The 23,422-nt window shown below is 42.8% G+C and overlaps 1 protein-coding gene across 1 annotated transcript in view; it reads left to right on the forward strand.

Annotated features, from left to right (window-relative positions):
• The window catches only part of SERINC5 (serine incorporator 5), a 69,136-nt gene that overhangs the window by 43,555 nt on the left and 2,159 nt on the right, over positions 1-23,422 (forward strand). Inside the window, exons 3-11 of the mRNA XM_063453577.1 lie at positions 175-353; positions 745-827; positions 2,008-2,101; positions 4,426-4,637; positions 8,626-8,721; positions 9,922-10,048; positions 20,093-20,159; positions 22,274-22,313; positions 22,830-22,977. Coding sequence (XP_063309647.1) covers positions 175-353; positions 745-827; positions 2,008-2,101; positions 4,426-4,637; positions 8,626-8,721; positions 9,922-10,048; positions 20,093-20,159; positions 22,274-22,313; positions 22,830-22,977 — 1,046 coding nt within the window. The remainder of the gene's footprint in view (positions 1-174; positions 354-744; positions 828-2,007; positions 2,102-4,425; positions 4,638-8,625; positions 8,722-9,921; positions 10,049-20,092; positions 20,160-22,273; positions 22,314-22,829; positions 22,978-23,422) is intronic.

Below are 23,422 nucleotides of genomic sequence, written 5' to 3' on the forward strand. Positions count from 1 at the left end.
TCCATTAAAGTTGTATTTACTAAGCGTGGGAGCCATATCTGTTGCTGCTGTTCTAGCAGGTGGTGGTACTCTCATTGCTGAATCTAAATTGTCTGGAAGAAGCAAGCAACCCTTGCCAATGTATCCCAGCGTGGCCGTGGCCGTCCACTGACATCTGCCTCTGTTTTTCCTCAGATTCCGTATTATAAAGATATCTGTGACCACATCCAGGCTGGGAGTGCGTGTGAGAAGCTGGTGGGGTACTCTGCGGTCTACAAGGTCTGCTTCGGGATGGCTGGTTTCTTCTTCATTCTTATGCTTCTCACTATTAACATTAAAAACAGCCGTGGCTGCAGAGCCTACATCCACAATGGGTAAGAGGGCCATAATAGTGATCATTGTGGTAATTGTGATCGTTGTGCCATTTAAGCTCAGTTTTCTCACCTTTTTAAAAGAGAAATCTATCATAGCAGATAAACCCCTGACAAGGTAAAAGTCAAGTATACAGCAATGTAAATTGGAGTTCATGATTTAACAGAAACACACCCGCTTAAACAGTGAGTGTCTTTATTTAGACACTGCTTACCTGATCTCTGTATGGTCGTGTACTCTGTGTATATATAAGCCGAAAATCCGTTTAGGCTCAGTTTAAATTTGTAGAGGCTTTAGATGGGACTGAATAAATACTTAGTGAAAACGATTATATTTTTGTATAGGATATATACTGGTTATTACAAATTATTTTTTCATTTGTTTTTTTTTTAGATTTTGGTTCTTCAAATTCTTGATCCTAATAGCGATGTGTTCGGGAGCATTCTTCATTCCAGACCAAGAAACCTTCTCTAATGGTAACGTCTGTCTGTCTTTTATGGTTCTATTTTGTCACATTTACAAAGAGTGACTGTCCGTATTCTCTGCTGTGGATTAATCATAGCACATTAGACACAGTTCAGTAAATAAATTGGACAGAAATGTACTGGAAACTATAGGAAGGATATCACAGACACTAACGTATTGTTATTGGTGTCATTTTTTTCTGGGAATTCAAGATGTTTAATTAATCGACATGCTGGAAGGGGCAGACAGTAGTGGAATGCAGCAAATCAGATATTATCCTGCGAACCTCTCAGAGATCTCATGTAACATTATTTCCCTTCCGGCTGCATAGTAGTTTTGTTACATGAGATCTCTCAGAAGATCATGTGATGGACTTCGGGAAAGCTATCTCTGACATTTTTTGCTAGACATTGTATCCGGCTGATGCCTAAAGGAGGTTCTCATCATATCTAATAAAAGCATGTATGCAGCAGATTGTGGCATTATATACTTTAAATTTGCAAGCAAGATCTAATGGTCCAACACTTCTGAACGTGCACACCATGATCAGCCTTAAAGGGACACTATAGTCACCAGAACAACAACAGCTTGATGTAGTTGTTCTGGTGAGTATAATCATTGCCTTCAGGCATTTTCATGCAAACGCTGCCTTTTCAGAGAAAAGGCAGTGTTTACATTGCCCCTAGGGACACCTCAAAGTGGCCACTCCTCAGATGGCCACTGGAGGGGCATCCTGGCTCAGTGCTGCTCTGCATGGGAACGCTGAATTTTCATCAAAGGTGCTGATTGGCCAAAACTGTATTTGGCCCCGCCCTCTTGCCAATTTTAGCCAATCCAATGCTTTCCCCATGGGAAAGCATTGGATTGGCTAAATATCGGCAATTCTGATGATGTCAAAAGGGGAGCAGCGCTGGAAATAAGGTGAGTTTTATTCATTTTTACAGGGGGCTAAGGGGGGGAGGGGAGTCACCTAAATGGTGTGTTTAGCACTATAGGGTCAGCAATACATGGTTGTGTTCCTTTAATATAGAATGGTAGATCTTGCAATCCTTTAGTCCTCTAGTCGATGTTCTTGCTAAGGCTTTGTGGATAGAATTGTAAAGTTACATTTTATTTTCGGTCTGGTTGTGGGGTGGGTAATGCACTGTTTGTCTCTTTTTGTTTACACCCCATTTTTCTGTTTTGTTTTAGTGTGGAGATACGTGGGCGCTTTCTTTGGTTTCATTTTCCTGCTGATACAGCTTAGACTTTTGGTTCAGTTTGCTCACAAATGGAACAAAAATTGGTATGTTTTCGAACGTGTATAACTCCGACATAAACCTCCCCTAATCTTCTATATAGCTCCCTTATTTTCCTGAGCACTCAAGCTCCTAAAATGTTTGAGAAAGGTAGGGGCTACTTTTCCATATGCAAAGCAGACAAGTTGCCAAAACTTTACAGTGGGCGGAGCTTGAGGTTTGAGTTGCCAATTACATTTACCCACAATCCATCAGTAACATCAATAGCACAAAAGGACAAACTGCAGACGTAATCATGGAGGCGGCCATCTTGGCGTTACATCATCATTTCCAAACAATCTGTTACACAGTGCCCAAGGAAGTAGCTGGAAATCATTTATATACAGGTGATACTCGAAAAATTAGAATATCGTGCAAAAGTTCATTTATTTCAGTAATGCAACGTAAAAGGGGAAACTAATATATGAGATAGACGCATTACATGCAAAGCAAGATAGTTTAAGCCGTGATTTGTCATAAGTGCGATGATTATGGCTTACAGCTCATGAAAACCCCAAATCCACAATCTCAGTAAATTAGAATATTGTGAAAAGGTGCAATATTCTAGGCTTACAGTGTCCCATTCTAATCAGCTAAGTATGCCATAACACCTGCAAAGGGTTTCTGAGCCTTTAAATGGTCTCTCAGTCTGGTTCAGTAGGAATCATAATCATGGGGAAGACTGCTGACCTGACAGTTGTGCAGAAAACCATCATTGACACCCTCCATAAGGAGGGAAAGCCTCAAAAGGTAATTGCTAGGAAGTTGGATGTTCCTAAAGTGCTGTATCAAAGCACATTAATAGAAAATTATGTGAAAGGGAAAAGTGTGGAAGAAAAAGGTGCTCAAGCAGCAGGGATGACCACAGCCTGGAGAGGATTCTCAGGAAAAAGCCATTCAAAAGTGTTGGGGATTTTCACAAGGAGTGGAGTGAGGCTGGAGTCAGTGCATCAAGAGCCACCACACACAGACGGATCCTGGACATGGACTTCAGATGTCGTATTCCTCTTGTCAAGCCGCTCCTGAACAACAGACAACGTCAGAAGCGTCTTACCTGGGCTAAAGAAAAACAGACCTGGTCTATTGCTCAGTGGTCAAAGTCCTCTTTTCTGATGAGAGCCACTTTTGCATCTCATTTGGAAACCAAGGACCCAGAGTCTGGAGGAAGAATTGAGAGACACACTGCAAGATGCTTGATGTCCAGTGTGAAGTTTCCACAGTCTGTGTTGATTTGGGGAGCCATGTCATCTGCTGGTGTTGGTCCACTGTGCTTCATTAAGTCCAGGGTCAATGCAGCCGTCTACCAGGAGATTTTGAAGCACTTCATGCTTCCTTCCGCAGACGAGCTTTATGGGGATGCTGACTTCATTTTCCAGCAGGACTTGGCACATGCCCACACTGCCAAAAGCACCAAAGCCTGTTTCAATGACAGTGGGATTACTGTGCTTGATTGGCCAGCAAACTCGCCTGACCTGAACCCCATAGAGAATCTATGGGGCATTGCTAAGATAAAGATGAGAGACATGAGACTGAACAATGCAGAAGAGCTGATGGCTGCTATTGAAGCATCCTGGTCTTCCATAACACCTCAGCAGTGCCACAGGCTGATAGCTTCCATGCCACGCCGTATTGAGGCAGTAATTGCTGCAAAAGGGGCCCAAACCAAGTACTGAGTCCATATGCATGCTTATACTTTTCAGAGGTCCGATATTGTTCTATGTACACTCCTTCTTTTATTGATTGCATGTAATATTCTAATTTACTGAGATTGTGGATTTGAGGTTTTTATGAGCTTTAAGCCATAATCATTGCACTTATGACAAATCACAGCTTGAACGATCTTGCTTTGCATGTAATGCGTCTATCTCCTATATTAGTTTCCCCTTTTACATTGCATTACTGAAATAAACAAACTTTTGTACGACATTCTAATTTTTCGAGTATCACCTGTATATAAAGATGTTAAAATATTCAACTCACTGTATACACCTGTGATTTCAGGAATCATGGAGGCAACATTGTGAGGGGGGTTAATGTTTGAGATGCTTGGTATGAACAGTTTGTAAAATGCTGTATAAAGGACATACACTGTTTCTGATGACAATTTAAATTGGTTTTATTGGCACTGTGACATGGACCTGTATCTGCAGCCATTGCTCCCAATACGTTTTGCTATGTTCTCCTTTAAATAATTATTGTTGTTAGAATTAATAATCCGCTCAATCAGCTGGGGCCCATACGCTAAATATGCAATAAATACATTTAATTTTAAATAAGTTTGCACAATATTGAGAGAAATGTAAGATTTTTCTGTTATTTGTCTGACTTGCAGGACGTCTGCTCAAGTCCATAAGACCTTTTGGAGTGCGGCGCTGGCGTTTGTCACCCTCATCCTCTATTCGGTGGCTGTTGGGGCGCTGGCATTGTTGGCTTACTTCTACACGCACCCGGAAGGATGCTTGCTCAACAAAATCTTCCTCGGTGTCAATGGTGGTCTGTGCTTGCTAGTAACGCTGGTGGCATTTTCCCCCTGTGTACAAAAATGTAAGTACCATTTAGATTGTCCACATCCTTTTTCTGACCTATATTTTTACAGGGTAAAATACATAGTTTTTTCTCCTGGGACAGGTAGTAATTTATTTTGTGTGTAACTGACATGTAGGAAATGCATTCTGGTTCCCAAACTCCACTGAGACAGAAGACGTTGGGTCAGGAAGTTAGACGGTTCCTGCAAAGTTAAACATGAATCTTCACATAGAGTAGGGGTACTCCTCCGTGGTCGCTTTTAATCTCCCTCTGGATTATTACAAAGTATTTGTTTTTCAGACATCATGTATGTGACTAGTCAAGGGGTCTGTTCTTTAAACACCAAATTGCAGCAAATTGAAAACGAAACTGAACATTCTAATGCAAAAAAAAAAAATGATTTAGAAAAATTCTCCAACTCCACAATAGTCATAGCTTGGCTAAATCAGCCTGAATAATGTAGATTGGCGTTCACTGCAATTTGGGGTTTAGAGAATAAGCCCCTTTGAATTAATGGTACAGTGTATAGTCCATTACTAATCGCTGAGTAATTGGCTGCGATCTCGCTTGTAGATGAGAACCTCCTGTATCTCTCTGGTGGCCGTTGGCATAAATTCATTATCAATGTTATTGTTGGTCTGGAGTAAAATAGGAGTCTGATCACTGGCTGGCTTTGTGTTTTGTAGTTAGAGAGGTTGCACACCCAAACCAAAAATGCTTCTTGAAATTGCTGCCTACTGTTCTGGGTTTATTTTTCTGGGTTTGTAGATCATTTTAAACACGTTCTATGTAGATTATTGTTTGTGTTGTCTGTAAAGTATGAGCTGTGCTTTGAGGAATGGTTAATTGGAGACATTGCTCTATACTGTTCTGTATTTGGATCGAAGGTGTCTGTTTCTTTAAGTCTCCTTGGGATTTTTCACTGACTTTAGATTTTTATTTTTTTTCCTCTTCTGTAACAAATGTCGTGTCCTTGTATGCGATAGGTTAGAGGCCCCTCGCATCCTCTCTTGGCCAAACGCCCAGAAAGATTTTGTGTTGATGAACTCGTGTTAAAGTTTTGTCAGACATGTATCTAGTTATAATAAAGAAAGCCGGGGACTACATTTCCCATGATGAGGTTTATTCTTCCTGGCTATTATGGAGTGCTTCAAATTATCCATCGACGTTCTAATCTAGAGTCTAGTATCGGATAAACTGACATTACCTGCACATAGAGACAGCCTGAGTTAGATTGATTCCTTTATTCTAAGAACTCAAAACCAACTAAAGACAAAAGAATACCATATTTAGAGTAATTCACCTTTATCCTGACAGGCATGGATAATGAGAATGGCAGTCCTCACGCTGAATAATTCACACTGGATGTGGAGGATGGGATATGTCTCAGATTCTGAAGTCCAAACACACCAAGTTTACAAAAACTCTATATTATCACATATCCTAGCAGGGCTCAAAATGTCATATTGTCCGCTAGCCAGTGGCAAATGAAAGCTCAGCCTCAGAGAGTAGAAATGAGTCCTTGGTGAGAGTACTCTCTAGGCCTGTAGTGGCAAGTACGTTTTAAGCCTCACTAGTAGAGCAGGACTTGACATTTTGCTGATAGAATTCATTACAAAACGTGAAACTAATTATCAACCAAGAAGACTCTGTTAGTGATTGTCGGCCTGCCTGTTAGGTCAGACCACACCAAACCGAGCTCTTAGAGAGTTTGTTAATTAATAGGAATGCCTGTGATCAGCAGGAGAGAATCGACATGCAAGATTCAGACTCTAAGGTGTGGCGGACCCAGACTCAACATGCATATATATATATATATAGGATACAAAAAGGGCTCGAGTCCTGTAGGAACACATGGGAACAACGTTCCTGCACTTTATCCACAGAAGGAATGCCGTTACCGTTCGTAGGCCTGCAGGACCTGCCCTTTGAGTGTAGGAAGTTGAGTAGTTTTAGTGTGGGAGGTTAAAGGTTAGTATTGGGGTAGTGTAGGGGGTTAGAATAGTGTGGGAGGTGTTCGAGTATTGTAGGGAGTTGAGTAGTGTTAGTATAGTGTGGTTGTTATGGTAGTGTAGAAGTTGTGGGGTAATTGGAAACATTGCACTAATAAAGCTTATAAACCATACTATATCCACTGTAATACCATGCAGCTCTCTATATAAATGGGATTCACACTGAGATAATAATATAGATATGATGGTAAAAGCTGAGCTCTCACACCGGGACTGCCCTGTAGGACTGAATCGCAGAGTGAGGTGCTGGCTGAGCATGCTGGGAGTGGCAGTCCATCACAGCCTGCGGGCCCAAGGACTTGACTCCTGGATACAAAACTGAAACTACCAAAGCACCAACAGGGGCCTTGATTTAATATCACTGGACACGGTTTTCAAATGATTTCATATTTTGGGATAAACTTTTAAAATGGTTTCATACTATTGTTATGGTACTTTTTAGCAGTAAACCAAAATGTTTAAATGTCTATCTGTTCCTGTCCAAATCAATAAAATAAATTGCGTATATACGCTGAAGTAATTAAGTCTGACACACAAAGTTCAGGTTAAAATAACTTCGAGAAAATTTATTGGCAAGTGATTAAAAAGCGGGCGCGCAGGCCCTTTTAAGAGACATTTTACGTCATCATTGATTATTAGAATATCAGCAAATAAACATCATTAATTGGATTAATTGTTAAGTGTCGGGATTAATGTCCACCTATCAATATTATTAATTGGCTCAAAAACTAAGTGGTTAGTCCCGTGCCCACCCACCAAGAGGTGGGATTGTTCTGGACACGGGTGGGGACAAGGGGGTCTTGAGCGTCATTTTACACGGTCGGTGATCTCAGGCCTCGTGGCCAGGTGCAAGGTCTCTTATGAATAGAACATTTCATTACTACTGTGTTCTCATGGCCTTCAAATTATACTATGTTGCAAGTTTAAGGAAAAGTCAGCAATTCCTGTGTTAATCATGTCTTTATAGAAAATACAGTCTTTGTCTATTGTATTAGATGTGCTGGGAAATTCTGTCATGTAAGGTAGTTTTAAAATGAACAAGTTAGGTTATGAGGACAAAATGGAGGATTGAAGAAGTCAGGTTAGGAGGACAAAATGGAGGATTCACAGTATGCAGTTAAAATGGAGTTAGTGCAATAATTCAATACAAGTACAATAAGGATTTTTAATAATCCCACATCACTATGACAAATATTTGCATTTTTAATACTTTAATATACTTTATATATTGATATATTTGTTAGATTATATAGTTTTTGATATTTTAATACGTTAAAGAAATAATTTGAAAAACTTGTCCAACAATATTAAAGGGATTCTGTAGTGTTACAAATCTGAATTCCTAACATATAGATCCCTCTGGTCCAACTCGGACTGTCTGTGAACATGGAGATAATGTTAGACTCTGGATTAGAACATTGATGGGTATCTTGAAGCACTCCAGTGATTTTGGTCTAGGTTTCCCATAATAGCTAGGAGGAAGAAGTATCATCATTGGAAACGTAATCCCCAGGATAGCTGTGCTCTAGAACATCCCTTGGTGATGGAAATAAAGTGGCCTCCTAGTGAATCACTGTCTGTCTAGTCTATGGGGGTTTTGAGTATATTTGCTCTCTGGTCTGTGTTCAGGTCATTGGGACAGCAGCAAAGTGTTATAAACATACTGACAAATAACCCTGTGCGTGTGTTCTACAACGTTATAACATACCTGGTCATAGAGTACTTGGCTCCTGGTAAAAAATATGCAGAGAGCACTGTAACCTCCATGTACCCAACTCTTACCAGCCAACAGGTAACATTCACAGGTATGAAAGTTCTGGTCCGTACCACGTCCTGGAGCATCTGTATCCCCCCCTCCCCCTCCCCCCCAGACATCACAAACTGTCACGTTGATCATATAACAGACTGACCATCACACGCAGATTACATTTTCAGTTAATTCATTAACCTGCCATTTTTGTAAAGTTTCCTAATTTTTTTTTATTTTTTTTTAGACAAGCCGTACTCTGGTGTGCTCCAATCTGGAATTATCAGCTGCTATGTGATGTACCTGACCTTCTCGTCCCTTTCTAGCAAGCCACCGGAGACTAGTAGGTCATTCTTTATGAGAGTGGAGAATTATCTAATGTATACATGTGTGTTTGTACAGTGCAATGTCTGTCTGTCTGTGGATATATGTATGTGTGTTTGTACAGTGCAATGTCTGTCTGTCTGTGGATATATGTGTGTGTTTGTACAGTGCAATGTCTATCTGTATGTGGATATATTTATGTGTGTTTGTACAGTGCAATGTCTGTCTGTATGTGGATATATTTGTGTTTGTACAGTGCAATGTCTCTCTATATGTGGATATATTTATTTGTTTGTACAGTGCAATGTTGGTCTGTATGTGGATATATTTGTGTGTTTGTACAGTGCAATGTCTGTATGTGGATATATTTATGTGTTTGTACAGTGCAATGTCTGTCTGTATGTGGATATATTTGTGTTTGTACAGTGCAATGTCTATCTATATGTGGATATATTTGTGTTTGTACAGTGAAATGTCTATCTGTATGTGGATATATTTGTGTTTGTACAGTGCAATGTTGGTCTGTATGTGGATATATTTATGTGTGTTTGTACAGTGCAATGTCTATCTATATGTGGATATATGTGTGTGTGTTTGTACAGTGCAATGTCTGTCTGTATGTGGATATTTATGTGTGTTTGTACAGTGCAATGTCTATCTATATGTGGATATATTTATTTGTTTGTACAGTGCAATGTCTGTCTGTATGTGGATATATTTATGTGTGTTTGTACAGTGCAATGTCTATCTATATGTGGATATATTTATGTGTGTTTGTACAGTGCAATGTCGGTCTGCATGTGGATATATTTGTGTGTATTATACATGTTTTCTACGTAGTTGCTGCTTATGAAGTCCAACATATGTCCTGCAATGCTGCTATTTATTAATCTGCCATTTTGTCATTGTCCCAGTCATCCCACCTTTGCAGCTGCCCACTCAGTCTGGCACATCTGCTCACCCTACCTCTCCTTAATGGTCACTGTATAGAGGACATCGACATCAGATATTGCCTTGCATGTAACGCAGCAGAATGCTGCTTCTCAATTTAGGAAACCCCTCCCCATGTCACCATCTGACAATGGAACTGACCAATACATTGGGATGAATGCTCTGCTCCTCTCACTACCTGCAGTATTCTGTGTTCTTTCATTGATGGTTTTGTTTGTGTATAATATGTATCCCTATAAGCGGCCCTTTCTGTCTGCTTTTTTTCTAGTGATTGATGACATGGGAAGGAATGTCACCATCTGTGTGCCCAGCTTCAGTAAAGACCTTAACCAAGATGGCAGACTGGTCTCCATAATTGGGGCTATCATTTTATTTGCTTGCATTTTGTATTCTTGGTAAGGACAAATGAGATTATATTCTAACAAGTTCCTTCTCATTGAACATAGCTTAGTGGACACGGGGCAAATTCTAGAACCCATGGGGATCCGTGTGAAAATGGGTGTAAAAGGAAATAAACACCACCTCCACACTGATCCCATGCACCAGGAGGGCACTCCAGCAATGCCCAAGGGCTTAACCCTAGATACTAGCAACAGAAACAAAGAAGCAAAAATCCCAAACTGAATATAATGCTTACTGGAGATAAAGACGTAGGCACCAAAGCACCCAGTGGTATGGAACAATGTAACCAGAGGGAGAGCACTAAATATCTGAAGTAACAGAAAGTATCAACACAGAAATAAACTGTGACTCCAAATAATAATAAATACTGAACTAGCCTTATAAGGTTACTCCCATGCCTGAGTAAGTTACTAAACACCCAAGCCTTTAATGCATAGGGTGTTAGTAAATACCCCTTAGTACCTAAGTACCAAAAAAAAGTGCTAACTGGAGAGAGGTCACTGTCTAGAGGATCAGCAGCGCTAATAATCAAACGTAGACAGACAGATAAAGTAAAGTAAGGAAAGCCTCTCTCTTTGTGAGACTTACTAGATAGGCATAGAAGAAAAAACTGAAAGGAAAAACGTAAATCTTAACAAAACCGTGTATCACACAGTGCAGTGAGGTGCCCATGTGTGCGCAAGTTAAAACTGACCCATAGGAAAGAACCTGACGCGCGTTTCGGTGGCGAAGGTGCATATATACTGCACCGAAGCGCACGTCAGGTTCTTTCCTATGGGTCAATTTTAACTTGCACACACATGGGCACTTCACTGCACTGTGTGATACATGTTTTTGTTATGATTTAAGTTTTTCCTTTCAGTTTTTTCCTTCTATGCCTATTTAGTAAGTTTAACAGGGAGAGCGGCTTTCTCTGCTTTACATTACTTTATCCGTCTGTCTACGTTTGATTATTAGCGCTGCTGGTCCTCTAGACAGTAACCTTTCTCCCTTTAGCATTATTACTGGTGCTCAGGAATTAAGGGGAGATCTACTAACACTCTATGCATTAAAGGGCCAGGACTAATAAAGCCTATATATAAAGAGACAAGAAAGGAAATATTAGAAGTGGACAGAGCCCACATCAGAATTCCTAAAGGGTTACAGAGATATCAGAGGGCATGAACCCCATAAAATAGTTAAAGCAAAAGGAAAAGACTACAGTGAAATGGTTGTTCCACTAGAGATGGAAAAGTTGGACATCCATTCCACCAGAAGATATCTCTAAAGTATTAGAATAATTATAAGGTATAACCTTTATTAAGCCGCTTACGGACAAAACAAAACAAAGTGTAATAACAGTGAAACACTCGTGAAAATACAAGTGGATTAAAAACTGGGTAGATGCAATATGGATATCCTCCACAGGTAATGGGAGTGACAAAGGTATCCGAAATGAAGTTTAAAGTTAAAAGTACAATATGTAGTACAGTATATACTAAATCGGATATCGCACAAACCCCATTCCTCAGGACAAAGGTTCCCACAGTCTGCAGGACTTTATAGATATCCCGGCTATAGAAGTGAGTCCACAACTATTCCCATAGACTCTGATGGATTTCAGTAAGGTATACCAATTAGAATAAATACATAATATCCATGTGCAGTGAGTCTGTCATGCAGTATTTATCTAAATTGTTGCAAGTAAAGAGGAGTCTAGAGTGAACTGAAGGAGGATGTATATCTATTATGCCACCCTGTGCTTAGATAGAGTGGTAATACATAGGAAGCTGTTTAGTCAGTGAAAAACATAATAACAGCACCTATGTATATATATATACACACAATATTAGCTAGTAAATAATATTCATTTCTGATATCCAAATGTCTCCTTATAGGGTTATAGTATCTTGGAGATAAACTTGATAACAGACATAAATAGTTATTCACTTGGTGGAGACAACAGTGGAGAAAATGTCTCAATATATCAGTTAGAGCGCAAATTCATAGGTGTAGCTGAAACAATAGTTTAGCAGAATGCACCTGAGGGTTAGTTTGTAGGTGTCCCAAGGTGAATGGGTTAGGATACAGACCCCATACATAAGAAGGCACCCGCCAACAAAACAAATTCCTCCTAGGGACAGAGACCGCTTAGATAAATATACATCAAATAAAAATTTATATATTGGCATTCACCAAGTCTAACTCTTATTTATATTACACACTGCTGCTTCAAGGCAGCCTAGCACTATATGTAACAAACAAACTGTCTAGCTGACTGAAAGGAATAGCTAAATCTATCTTCTAGTATTGCCAAAAGCTGCTGCTGCTGCTGCTGCTAGAGAGACAGTCTGATATTACAATGTCTGAGCAAAAAGTTCAGTAGACTCCTTAGGTGCTAAATTCCCCAGTATTAAATAGCCGTCGGCATCCCCCAGTAGTAAAACAAAAAACGCGCGTTTCGGCGCGGTCACACGCCTTTATCAAGAGCTCCTGGCACAGCTGAGGGGAGGTAAGTATATACCGGGGAAGGTCCCGCCCATACATCCATGCGCTCCAATCAGCTTAGCTGAGGATTGGCTGGGGGTGGGGCTACACCCCCATCGAGTCCACCTCATTCAAAGGGCTTGTTTATCAGGGTGTCACGTGTCTCGTGTGTATGGGCTGCGTTAGCTATCACCATGGTGACGCGACCAGCCATATTATGTGCTCACGCAGTGCAGGTTGTCCGTCTGCACAGAGACCTTGATTTAGAGGTCCATCACTTTCATTGGCTACATTTATAATAGCCATAAATAAGCCATGTATCGGAAATGGGTCAGGGTAGTCAATAATTCTCCAATGGAGAGGATCCACCTTATTTAAAGGGGCATCTAAACTGTAAAAAGAAAATACACATAACACAATCTATAGAAAGTTAGATCACTGTACTGAATCCTCTCTCATTGAGATCCATTAATCACTATTCAGACAAATAGTCACTATTATGTCATGCTGTTAAATTTAGATATGGCTAAGGGTATCCCTAGGTCACGCACGACATTAGTAGTACGCCATATGAATTAATTAAGCTTGAGACCCAATTAGTTAAGAATCCACCGGATGTATTCATTAGATATATTACCCAAAACGGCAGACTAGTGACAGATTATATAGTTTACCCATAAATGAACAAAGATATATTTATCTAAGTGTTCTATGGTCATAGTCTCAATGGACTAGACCAGTGCCAGGTTAAGGTGTAAATACCACAAAATTATTATAAATAATAATCAAAAAATTATAATTGTGAACGGACAATATGTGCAGGTCATCAAAAAGGATTTTTTTAAAATGTATATACATATATATTTACAAGGTCAATATACAGCGACCATATTGACCTTGTAAATATATATGTATATACATTTTTAAATGAGAGAGGATTCAGTACAGTGATCTAACTTTCTATAGATTGTGTTATGTGTATTTTCTTTTTACAGTTTAGATGCCCCTTTAAATAAGGTGGATCCTCTCCATTGGAGAATTATTGACTACCCTGACCCATTTCCGATACATGGCTTATTTATGGCTATTATAAATGTAGCCAATGAAAGTGGCGTGCGCACATAATATGGCATGCGCACATAATATGGCTGGTCACGTCACCATGGTGATAGCTAACGCAGCCCATACACACGAGACACATGACACCCTGATAAACAAGCCCTTTGAATGAGGTGGACTCGATCGGGGTGTAGCCCCACCCCCAGCCAATCCTCAGCTAAGCTGATTGGAGCGCATGGATGTATGGGCGGGACCTTCCCCGGTAAATACTTACCTCCCCTCAGCTTTGCCAGGAGCTCTTGATAAAGGCGTGTGACCGCGCCGAAACGCGCGTCGAGCGTTTGCCGTTTTTTTGTTTTACTACTGGGGGATGCAGACGGCTATTTAATACTGGGGAATTTAGCACCTAAGGAGTCTACTGAACTTTTTGCTCAGACATTGTAATATCAGACTGTCTCTCTAGCAGCAGCAGCAGCAGCTTTTGGCAATACTAGAAGATAGATTTAGCTATTCCTTTCAGTCAGCTAGACAGTTTGTCTGTTACATATAGTGTTAGGCTGCCTTGAAGCAGCTATTCTTTTCAGTCAGCTAGACAGTTTGTCTGTTACATATAGTGCTAGGCTGCCTTGAAGCAGCAGTGTGTAATATATATAAGAGTTAGACTTGGTGAATGCCAATATATAAATTTTTATTTGATGTATATTTATCTAAGCGGTCTCTGTCCCTAGGAGGAATTTGTTTTGTTGGCGGGTGCCTTCTTATGTATGGGGTCTGTATCCTAACCCATTCACCTTGGGACACCTACAAACTGACCCTCAGGTGCATTCTGCTAAACTATTGTTTCAGCTACACCTATGAATTTGCGCTCTAACTGATATATTGAGACATTTTCTCCACTGTTGTCTCCACCAAGTGAATAACTATTTATGTCTGTTATCAAGTTTATCTCCAAGATACTATAACCCTATAAGGAGACATTTGGATATCAGAAATGAATATTATTTACTAGCTAATATTGTGTATATATATATATACATAGGTGCTGTTATTATGTTTTTCACGGACTAAACCGCTTCCTATGTATTACCACTCTATCTAAGCACAGGGTGGCATAATAGATATACATCCTCCTTCAGTTCACTCTAGACTCCTCTTTACTTGCAACAATTTAGATAAATACTGCATGACAGACTCACTGCACATGGATATTATGTATTTATTCTAATTGGTATACCTTACTGAAATCCATCAGAGTCTATGGGAATAGTTGTGGACTCACTTCTAAAGCCGGGATATGTATAAAGTCCTGCAGACTGTGGGAACCTTTGTCCTGAGGAATGGGGTTTGTGCGATATCCGATTTAGTATATACTGTACTACATATTGTACTTTTCACTTTAAACTTCATTTCGGATACCTTTGTCACTCCCATTACCTGTGGAGGATATCCATATTGCAACTGATGTAGAATTATTAAAAATCTTTATTGAGCCTGTATTGAATTATTGTACTAACTCCATTTTAATCCCACACTATGACAGACCCTCCATTTTGTCCACATTACCTGACAGATCCTCCATTTTAAACTACATTATATGACAGAATTTCCCAGCAACATTCAGTACAATGAACAGAGACTGTATTTTCTACAAAGACATGACTAACCCCGGAATTGCTGAATCTCCTGTAATTTGCAACATAGTATAATCTGAAGGCCATGAGAACACTGTACTAATGAAATGTTCTATTCATAAAAGAACCTTGCACCTGATCACGAGTCTGACATCACTAACTACCCAAAATGGCTAGTCGCCAGATTCCCCCTCCCATCGAGTAAAGACGACATCCCATGATGGGAGGGTGCCCCACTAGTCACTCAAATCCCTGAGCCAATTAATAATATTGATGGGTGGACACTGACATAGCCACATAGCCATAGTTTTTAATCCACTTGTATTTTCACGAGTGTTTCACTGTTATTACACTTTGTTTTGTTTTGTCCGTAAGCGGCTTAATAAAGGTTATACCTTATAATTATTCTAATACTTTAGAGATATCTTCTGGTGGAATGGATGTCCAACTTTTCCATCTCTAGTGGAACAACCATTTCACTGAAGCCTATATGTATATTACAGACTTGGGTGTTTAGCACTTCATCTCCTCACTTACTTAGGCATGGGAGTAGCCTTATAAGGCTTGTTCGGTATTTATTATTATTTGGAGTTAGTTTATTTCTGTGTTGATACTTTGTTATTTTAGATATTTAGTGCTCTCCCTGTGGTTACATTGTTTCATACCACTGGATGCTTTGGTGCCTACATCTAAACCTCCAGTCAGCATTATATTCAGTTTGTGAATTTTTGTTTCTGTTGCAAATTCTAGAACCTTTGTTTATCTGTGTTGATCAGCATCTCCTGATAAAAGATAGCTCTTCCATCAATTTTACTGAACTTTACCCAAAATAGCCTATAACTCGACATCACAAACCGGTTCCCTGCATAGTGAGGTTTTTTAATTAATAGTATATTCATATACACATTGTTCTTCAAAAAAGGGGGAATTGGTGGAAATTCAAAGTGAATTTCATATTTCCAGCCAAAATAGTCAAATTAAACGTGAAGATCACTTGGATTTGACATTGTAACTATTTTGGCTTAAAATCTAAATGTCACTATACTTGTGTCAAAATCCCCAACTATTCAGACTAAAACCCACAGACAGGATTTAAAGGGACACTATAGTCACCTGAACAACTTCAGCTTAATGAGGTTGTTCAGGTGAGTGCTACAGCTACCCGGAGCCTTTTTCTTGTAAGCACTGTATTTTCTGAGAAAATGCAGTGTTTACATTGGAAGCTTGGAACACCTCTTGTTGCAGTCAATCAGACGGCCACCAGAGGGACTTCCGAGTTCAGAGGCCCTAAAAAGGCCTCTCGTCCGATGCATTCTGGGTGAATGCATCAGACGGGCTATCAGCACACAAAGCACTGTGAACGCGCTTTGTGTGCTGATAGCCTGTCAGCACTGCTGCGGGCGTGGCTTCAGCTGACAGCTTCAGCTTCAGCTGACAGCTGAAGCCCGAACCCACAGGGAGCTGACTGTCCACAATAGTGGTTGAAGGGGGGGGGGGGGGAGACCTACTCTCCTTCCCCCCCCCCCCCGGCCCCCACCGCTGTGCGGCGGGTGGGGGCCCTAAAATTATCAATAAGGGGGGGACCTACTGTCCCCCCCCCGGCCCCCACCCCTGTGCGGCGGGTGGGGGCCCTAAAATTATCAATAAGGGGGGGACCTACTGTCCCCCCCCGGACAGTAGGTCCAATAAGGGGGGGACCTACTGTCCCCCCCCGGCCCCCACCCCTGTGCGGCGGGTGGGGGCCCTAAAATTATCAATAAGGGGGACCTACTGTCCCCCCCCCCCCCCCCGGCCCCCACCCCTGTGCGGCGGGTGGGGGCCCTAAAATTAAAATTATCAATAAGGGGGGGACCTATTGTCCCCCCCCGGCCCCCACCCCTGAGCGGTGGGTGGGGGCCCTAAAATTATCGATAAGGGGGGGGGCCTACTGTCCCCCCCGGCCCCCACCCCTGTGCGGCGGGTGGGGGCCCTAAAATTATCAATAAGGGGGGGACCTACTGTCCCCCCCCGGCCCCCACCCCTGTGCGGCGGGTGGGGGCCCTAAAATTATCAATAAGGGGGGGACCTACTGTCCCCCCCCGGCCCCCACCCCTGTGCGGCGGGTGGGGGCCCTAAAATTATCAATAAGGGGGGGACCTACTGTCCCCCCCGGCCCCCACCCCTGAGCGGTGGGTGGGGGCCCTAAATACAAAGGGGGGGGGGACCCTAGTTAACCCTCCCCCCCCCCCCCCAAAAAAAAATTATCTCCCTACCTACCCCCCTCACCCTAAAAATAATGAGGGGGGGAACATTAACTAAAAACCTGTAAAAAAATAAAAAGAGATAAAAAAAACTTACCATTCGATGTTTTCTTTCTTCTAAAATCTTCTTTCTTCAGCCCAAAAAAGGCCAAATAAAAATCCATAATAACCGACGCAATTAAAAAAAAAAAAAAAAAAAAACCGAGCGCAAAAAAAATAATCCATCTTCACCCATGGAGGGCTCCGCGCAGACTGAGCTCCGCAGGGTGGGCAAGGCTTATAAAGCCTTGCCCCGCCCTGCAATTAGGCTAAGAACACTCTGATTGGTGGGTTTAAACCAATCAGAGTGCTCTTTGTCATTTTACAAGCGTGGGAAAGTTCTTTGGAATTTTCCCACGCTTGTAAAATGACACAGAGCACTGTGATTGGATGGATTTCAAGCCATCCAATCACAGTGCTCTGTGTCATTTTACAAGCGTGGGAAAGTTCTTTGGAATTTTCCCACGCTTGTAAAATGACACAGAGCACTGTGATTGGATGGCTTGAAACCCATCCAATCACAGTGCTCTGTGTCATTTTACAAGCGTGGGGAAATTCCAAAGAACTTTCCCACGCTTGTAAAATGACAAAGAGCACTGTGATTGGATGGCTTGAAATCCATCCAATCACAGTGCTCTGTGTCATTTTACAAGCGTGGGAAAATTCCAAAGAACTTTCCCACGCTTGTAAAATGACACAGAGCACTGTGATTGGATGGCTTGAAATCCATCCAATCACAGTGCTCTGTGTCATTTTACAAGCGTGGGAAAATTCCAAAAAACTTTCCCACGCTTGTAAAATGACAAAGAGCACTCTGATTGGCTCAAACCCACCAATCAGAGTGTTCTTAGCCTAATTGCAGGGCGGGGCAAGGCTTTATAAGCCTTCCCCACCCTGCGGAGCTCAGTCTGCGCGGAGCCCTCCATGGGTGAAGATGGATTATTTTTTTTTGCGCTCGGTTTTTTTTTTTTTTTTTTAATTGCGTCGGTTATTATGGATTTTTATTTGGCCTTTTTTGGGGCTGAAGAAAGAAGATTTTAGAAGAAAGAAAACATCGAATGGTAAGTTGATTTTATCTCATTTTTTCTTTTTTACAGGTTTTTAGTTAATGGTCCCCCCTCATTATTTTTAGGGTGAGGGGGGTAGGTAGGGAGATATTTTTTTTTGGGGGGGGGGGGGAGGGTTAACTAGGGTCCCCCCCCCCCTTTGTATTTAGGGCCCCCACCCACCGCTCAGGGGTGGGGGCCGGGGGGGACAGTAGGTCCCCCCCTTATTGATCATTTTAGGGCCCCCACCCACCGCTCAGGGGTGGGGGCCGGGGGGGGACAATAGGTCCCCCCCTTATTGATAATTTTAGGGCCCCCACCCGCCGCACAGGGGTGGGGGCCGGGGGGGGACAGTACGTCCCCCCCTTATTGATAATTGTAGGGCCCCCACCCGCCGCTCAGGGGTGGGGGCCGGGGGGGGGACAGTAGGTCCCCCCCCTCATTGATAATTTTAGGGCCCCCACCCGCCGCACAGGGGTGGGGGCCGGGGGGGGACAGTAGGTCCCCCCCCTTTTTGATAATTTTAGGGCCCCCACCCGCCGCTCAGGGGTGGGGGCCGGGGGGGGCAGTAGGTCCCCCCCCTCATTGATCATTTTAGGGCCCCCACCCGCCGCACAGGGGTGGGGGCCGGGGGGGGACAGTAGGTCCCCCCCCCATTGATAATTTTAGGGCCCCCACCCGCCGCTCAGGGGTGGGGGCCGGGGGGGGACAGTAGGTCCCCCCCCCCATTGATAATTTTAGGGCCCCCACCCGCCGCTCAGGGGTGGGGGCCGGGGGGGGACAGTAGGTCCCCCCCCTTATTGATAATTTTAGGGCCCCCACCCGCCGCTCAGGGGTGGGGGCCGGGGGGGGACAGTAGGTCCCCCCCCTTATTGATAATTTTAGGGCCCCCACCCGCCGCTCAGGGGTGGGGGCCGGGGGGGGACAGTAGGTCCCCCCCCCCATTGATAATTTTAGGGCCCCCACCCGCCGCTCAGGGGTGGGGGCCGGGGGGGGACAGTAGGTCCCCCCCCTTATTGATAATTTTAGGGCCCCCACCCGCCGCTCAGGGGTGGGGGCCGGGGGGGGACAGTAGGTCCCCCCCCTTATTGATAATTTTAGGGCCCCCACCCGCCGCTCAGGGGTGGGGGCCGGGGGGGGACAGTAGGTCCCCCCCCTTATTGATAATTTTAGAAAGCGAGCTGAGCTGTCAGTCAGACAGCTCAGCTCGCGAACGCGCATTCCGCGCACATGCGCGGTAAAGCGCTCAGGTTCTTCATAGGGCGGCATTCAATGCCGCTCTATGAAGAACGCGATTGGTCCAGCGCGAAGCCGTCCCATTGGGCCCCGCGATTTCGTCATTTTGACGAAAAAGGGGGCGCGGCCTAGCGGGGAGCTCGGCGCTGGAACGGAGGTAAGTTTTTAATATAAAAACACCGATTTTTTTTTTTTAATTAATGAAAGTTCATATAAAAGCAAGAAGGAAGGCTGGGGGACCTGTCTTTCTTGCTTTTATATGGTGACTATAGAGTCCCTTTAATCTGAACATTGTGTCTGTCTTTGTATTGTATTTGCAGCCTTACCTCGACCACACGTGCTAGTTCTGATGCGTTGATTGGGCGATATTCGCCGCCTGAAACAGAAGTAAGTTGGCGCTCCCTCCTTTTCCAGTTATTGGGTATGACATAGAAGGTGTTCCATACATTCATCCCGTAATTCTTTGGATATATATTTTTTTATTTTATTTTTAAGGTATATTAAAGATAAAGCAATTGACAATACAAACATTGAAAGATCATTGTCTCACGATAGAACTGCTGGAACATTGTGAAGGGAACACAAAGGGATAGTACAAACGGTAAAATGGGACATTGTGCAATGAACGTTTGCCCGTTATAGGAATGTCTCCCTATGATAACTTTTGCCCATTATAAGAGTGTCTCCCCATGATAACGTTTGCCCGTTATAGGAGTATCTCCCTACGATAACATTTGCCCATTATAGGAGTGTCTCCCTACGATAACGTTTGCCCATTATAGGAGTATCTCCCTACGATAACGTTTGCCCGTTATAGGAGTGTCTCCCTATGATAACTTTTGCCCATTATAGGAGTGTCTCCCTACAATAACGTTTGCCCATTATAGGAGTGTCTCCCTACGATAACATTTGCCCATTATAGGAGTGTCTCCCTACGATAACGTTTGCCCATTATAGGAGTGTCTCCCTACGATAACGTTTGCCCGTTATAGGAATATCTCCCTACGATAACGTTTGCCCATTATAGGAGTGTCTACCTACGATAACATTTGCCAGTTATAGGAGTGTCTCCCTACGATAACGTTTGCCCATTATAGGAGTGTCTCCCTTCGATAACGTTTGCCAGTTATAGGAGTGTCTCCCTACGATAACGTTTGCCCATTATAGGAGTGTCTCCCTACGATAACGTTTGCCAGTTATAGGAGTGTCTCCCTACGATAACGTTTGCCAGTTATAGGAGTGTCTCCCTACGATAACGTTTGCCAGTTATAGGAGTGTCTCCCTACAATAACGTTTGCCCGTTATAGGAGTGTCTCCCTACGATAACGTTTGCCAGTTATAGGAGTGTCTACCTACGATAACGTTTGCCCATTATAGGAGTGTCTCCCTTCGATAACGTTTGCCAGTTATAGGAGTGTCTACCTACGATAACGTTTGCCCATTATAGGAGTGTCTCCCTACGATAACGTTTGCCCATTATAGGAGTGTCTCCCTACGATAACGTTTGCCCATTATAGGAGTGTCTCCCTTCGATAACGTTTGCCAGTTATAGGAGTGTCTACCTACGATAACGTTTGCCCATTATAGGAGTGTCTCCCTACAATAACGTTTGCCCATTATAGGAGTGTCTCCCTTCGATAACGTTTGCCAGTTATAGGAGTGTCTCCCTACGATAACGTTTGCCCATTATAGGAGTGTCTCCCTTCTATAACGTTTGCCAGTTATAGGAGTGTCTCCCTACGATAACGTTTGCCCATTATAGGAGTGTCTCCCTACGATAACGTTTGCCCATTATAGGAGTGTCTCCCTACGATAACGTTTGCCCATTATAGGAGTGTCTCCCTACGATAACGTTTGCCCATTATAGGAGTGTCTCCCTACGATAACATTTGCCCATTATAGGAGTGTCTCCCTACGATAACATTTGCCCATTATAGGAGTGTCTCCCTACGATAACGTTTGCCCGTTATAGGAGTGTCTCCCTACGATAACGTTTGCCCGTTATAGGAGTGTCTCCCTACAATAACGTTTGCCCATTATAGGAGTGTCTCGCTACGATAACATTTGCCCATTATCGGAGTGTCTCCCTACGATAACGTTTGCCCGTTATAGGAGTGTCTCCCTACGATAACGTTTGCCCATTATAGGAGTGTCTCCCTACGATAACGTTTGCCCATTATAGGAGTGTCTCCTCTCACCCTTGTGTCCAGGTGTAAGTGGTGTAATACAGAGCACAGACTATCGAGGACTATCAGGAATTCAAAGAGTAATTCCAATTTAAGTTCAACTTGGCCGAACTGGATAAAATCTCAGATTGAGTTGTGCTTTCAGTTTGGCAACTCTGGCCTTAAATTTGAATTCCCGACAATACTCTTTTTAGTAAATAACTCTTACCACTCGCTATTTTACATTGTGTTTCTGTGCTGATAAATAAAGTGCGTTGTTCTTGTTGCATTTCTCCACGGATATTAAGCTGCCATTATTCCGATGTTCCCTGACAGGTAGCCCGCTGCTGTTTCTGCTGCGCATCCAGCGAAGAAGGTAAAGGGTTTCATTCTGTCTGTTTTCTGCAATTTAACGTCTCTCGACTTTAAGCCAGACGCCCTAACGTTGGTTTTCCAGCTGTTGTAATGGGATAAACAGTATGTACGTAGTCATATCCACTGTATAACAATCCCATACCTGCAGGCCTCAATTTGTAAAAACAAGGAGAAGCCATCTGCTTTCCACATGCACAGATTACTTGGTCAATGTTGCACAGAAATGTATTGATGATCCAGGTTTCAGGTGTCTGTTGGTTGCCTGTTCTATATTTACACTGTATAACTGTACAGCGCTGCAGAATTTGTTGGAGCTATATAAATGGTGATAGTTATACAGTGTCATGTTTGGTCACTGCTGCCCGCCCTGTGCTGTCCACGTGTTAGATCACCAGCTCCTGTCTGTTCTTTTCACTGTTGTTTTTTACAATTTGTATTCTGTTTTTACATCGTGTTTACATGGCGCGCTGCGGAACGCGTTGGTGCTCTGTAATGAAACCTTTTCCTTTCCTCCCAGACGGAGTGGATGATCGCGTAGTGAAGAAGGGAGGTCAGCACGTGGCCTACGATGAAGAGACCACCACTGTGTACAGGTACTGGTACTTCCACTTCGTGTTTTTCCTGGGAACCTTCTACATGATGATGACAGTCACGAACTGGTTCCAGTAAGTACTTTCTGATCCATTTTCATTACTTACCGTGGTCCTCACGTCTGTGGCAATCCTGTTCTCACATTTTATCCTTGACATTAAACAGAGTACTAGCAGCCGGCCATCCGACTTGTTCCGTGGCTTTTGAATTGGGACAGCTGATTGTCCCAGTGCATCCAGGCATTGTGAACTGCAACTCCCACTATGCACAGCAGGATTCTGCCGACCCCTGTATTGTGAGGAAATGCATCTTCATAGGACCTATCCTTAGTCTAGCAGTCAAACTATAGAAATTGTGCGCACAGAGTATTAACGAGTAGCGTAGATCTGTTATGTTTCCCTGGACTCTGTGCAGTTCTACTCGATGGTGGTGTGCCACACATGAAAGGTGCTGCCATGTTACATAGAATTCATGTGGTTTATGAAGAGTTTGTTTATTAATCATTTGCTCTCCCTTCTC

The sequence above is a fragment of the Pelobates fuscus genome, chromosome 5 (genome assembly GCF_036172605.1).
Source record: "Pelobates fuscus isolate aPelFus1 chromosome 5, aPelFus1.pri, whole genome shotgun sequence".
Classification (NCBI taxonomy): Eukaryota; Metazoa; Chordata; class Amphibia; order Anura; family Pelobatidae; genus Pelobates; species Pelobates fuscus.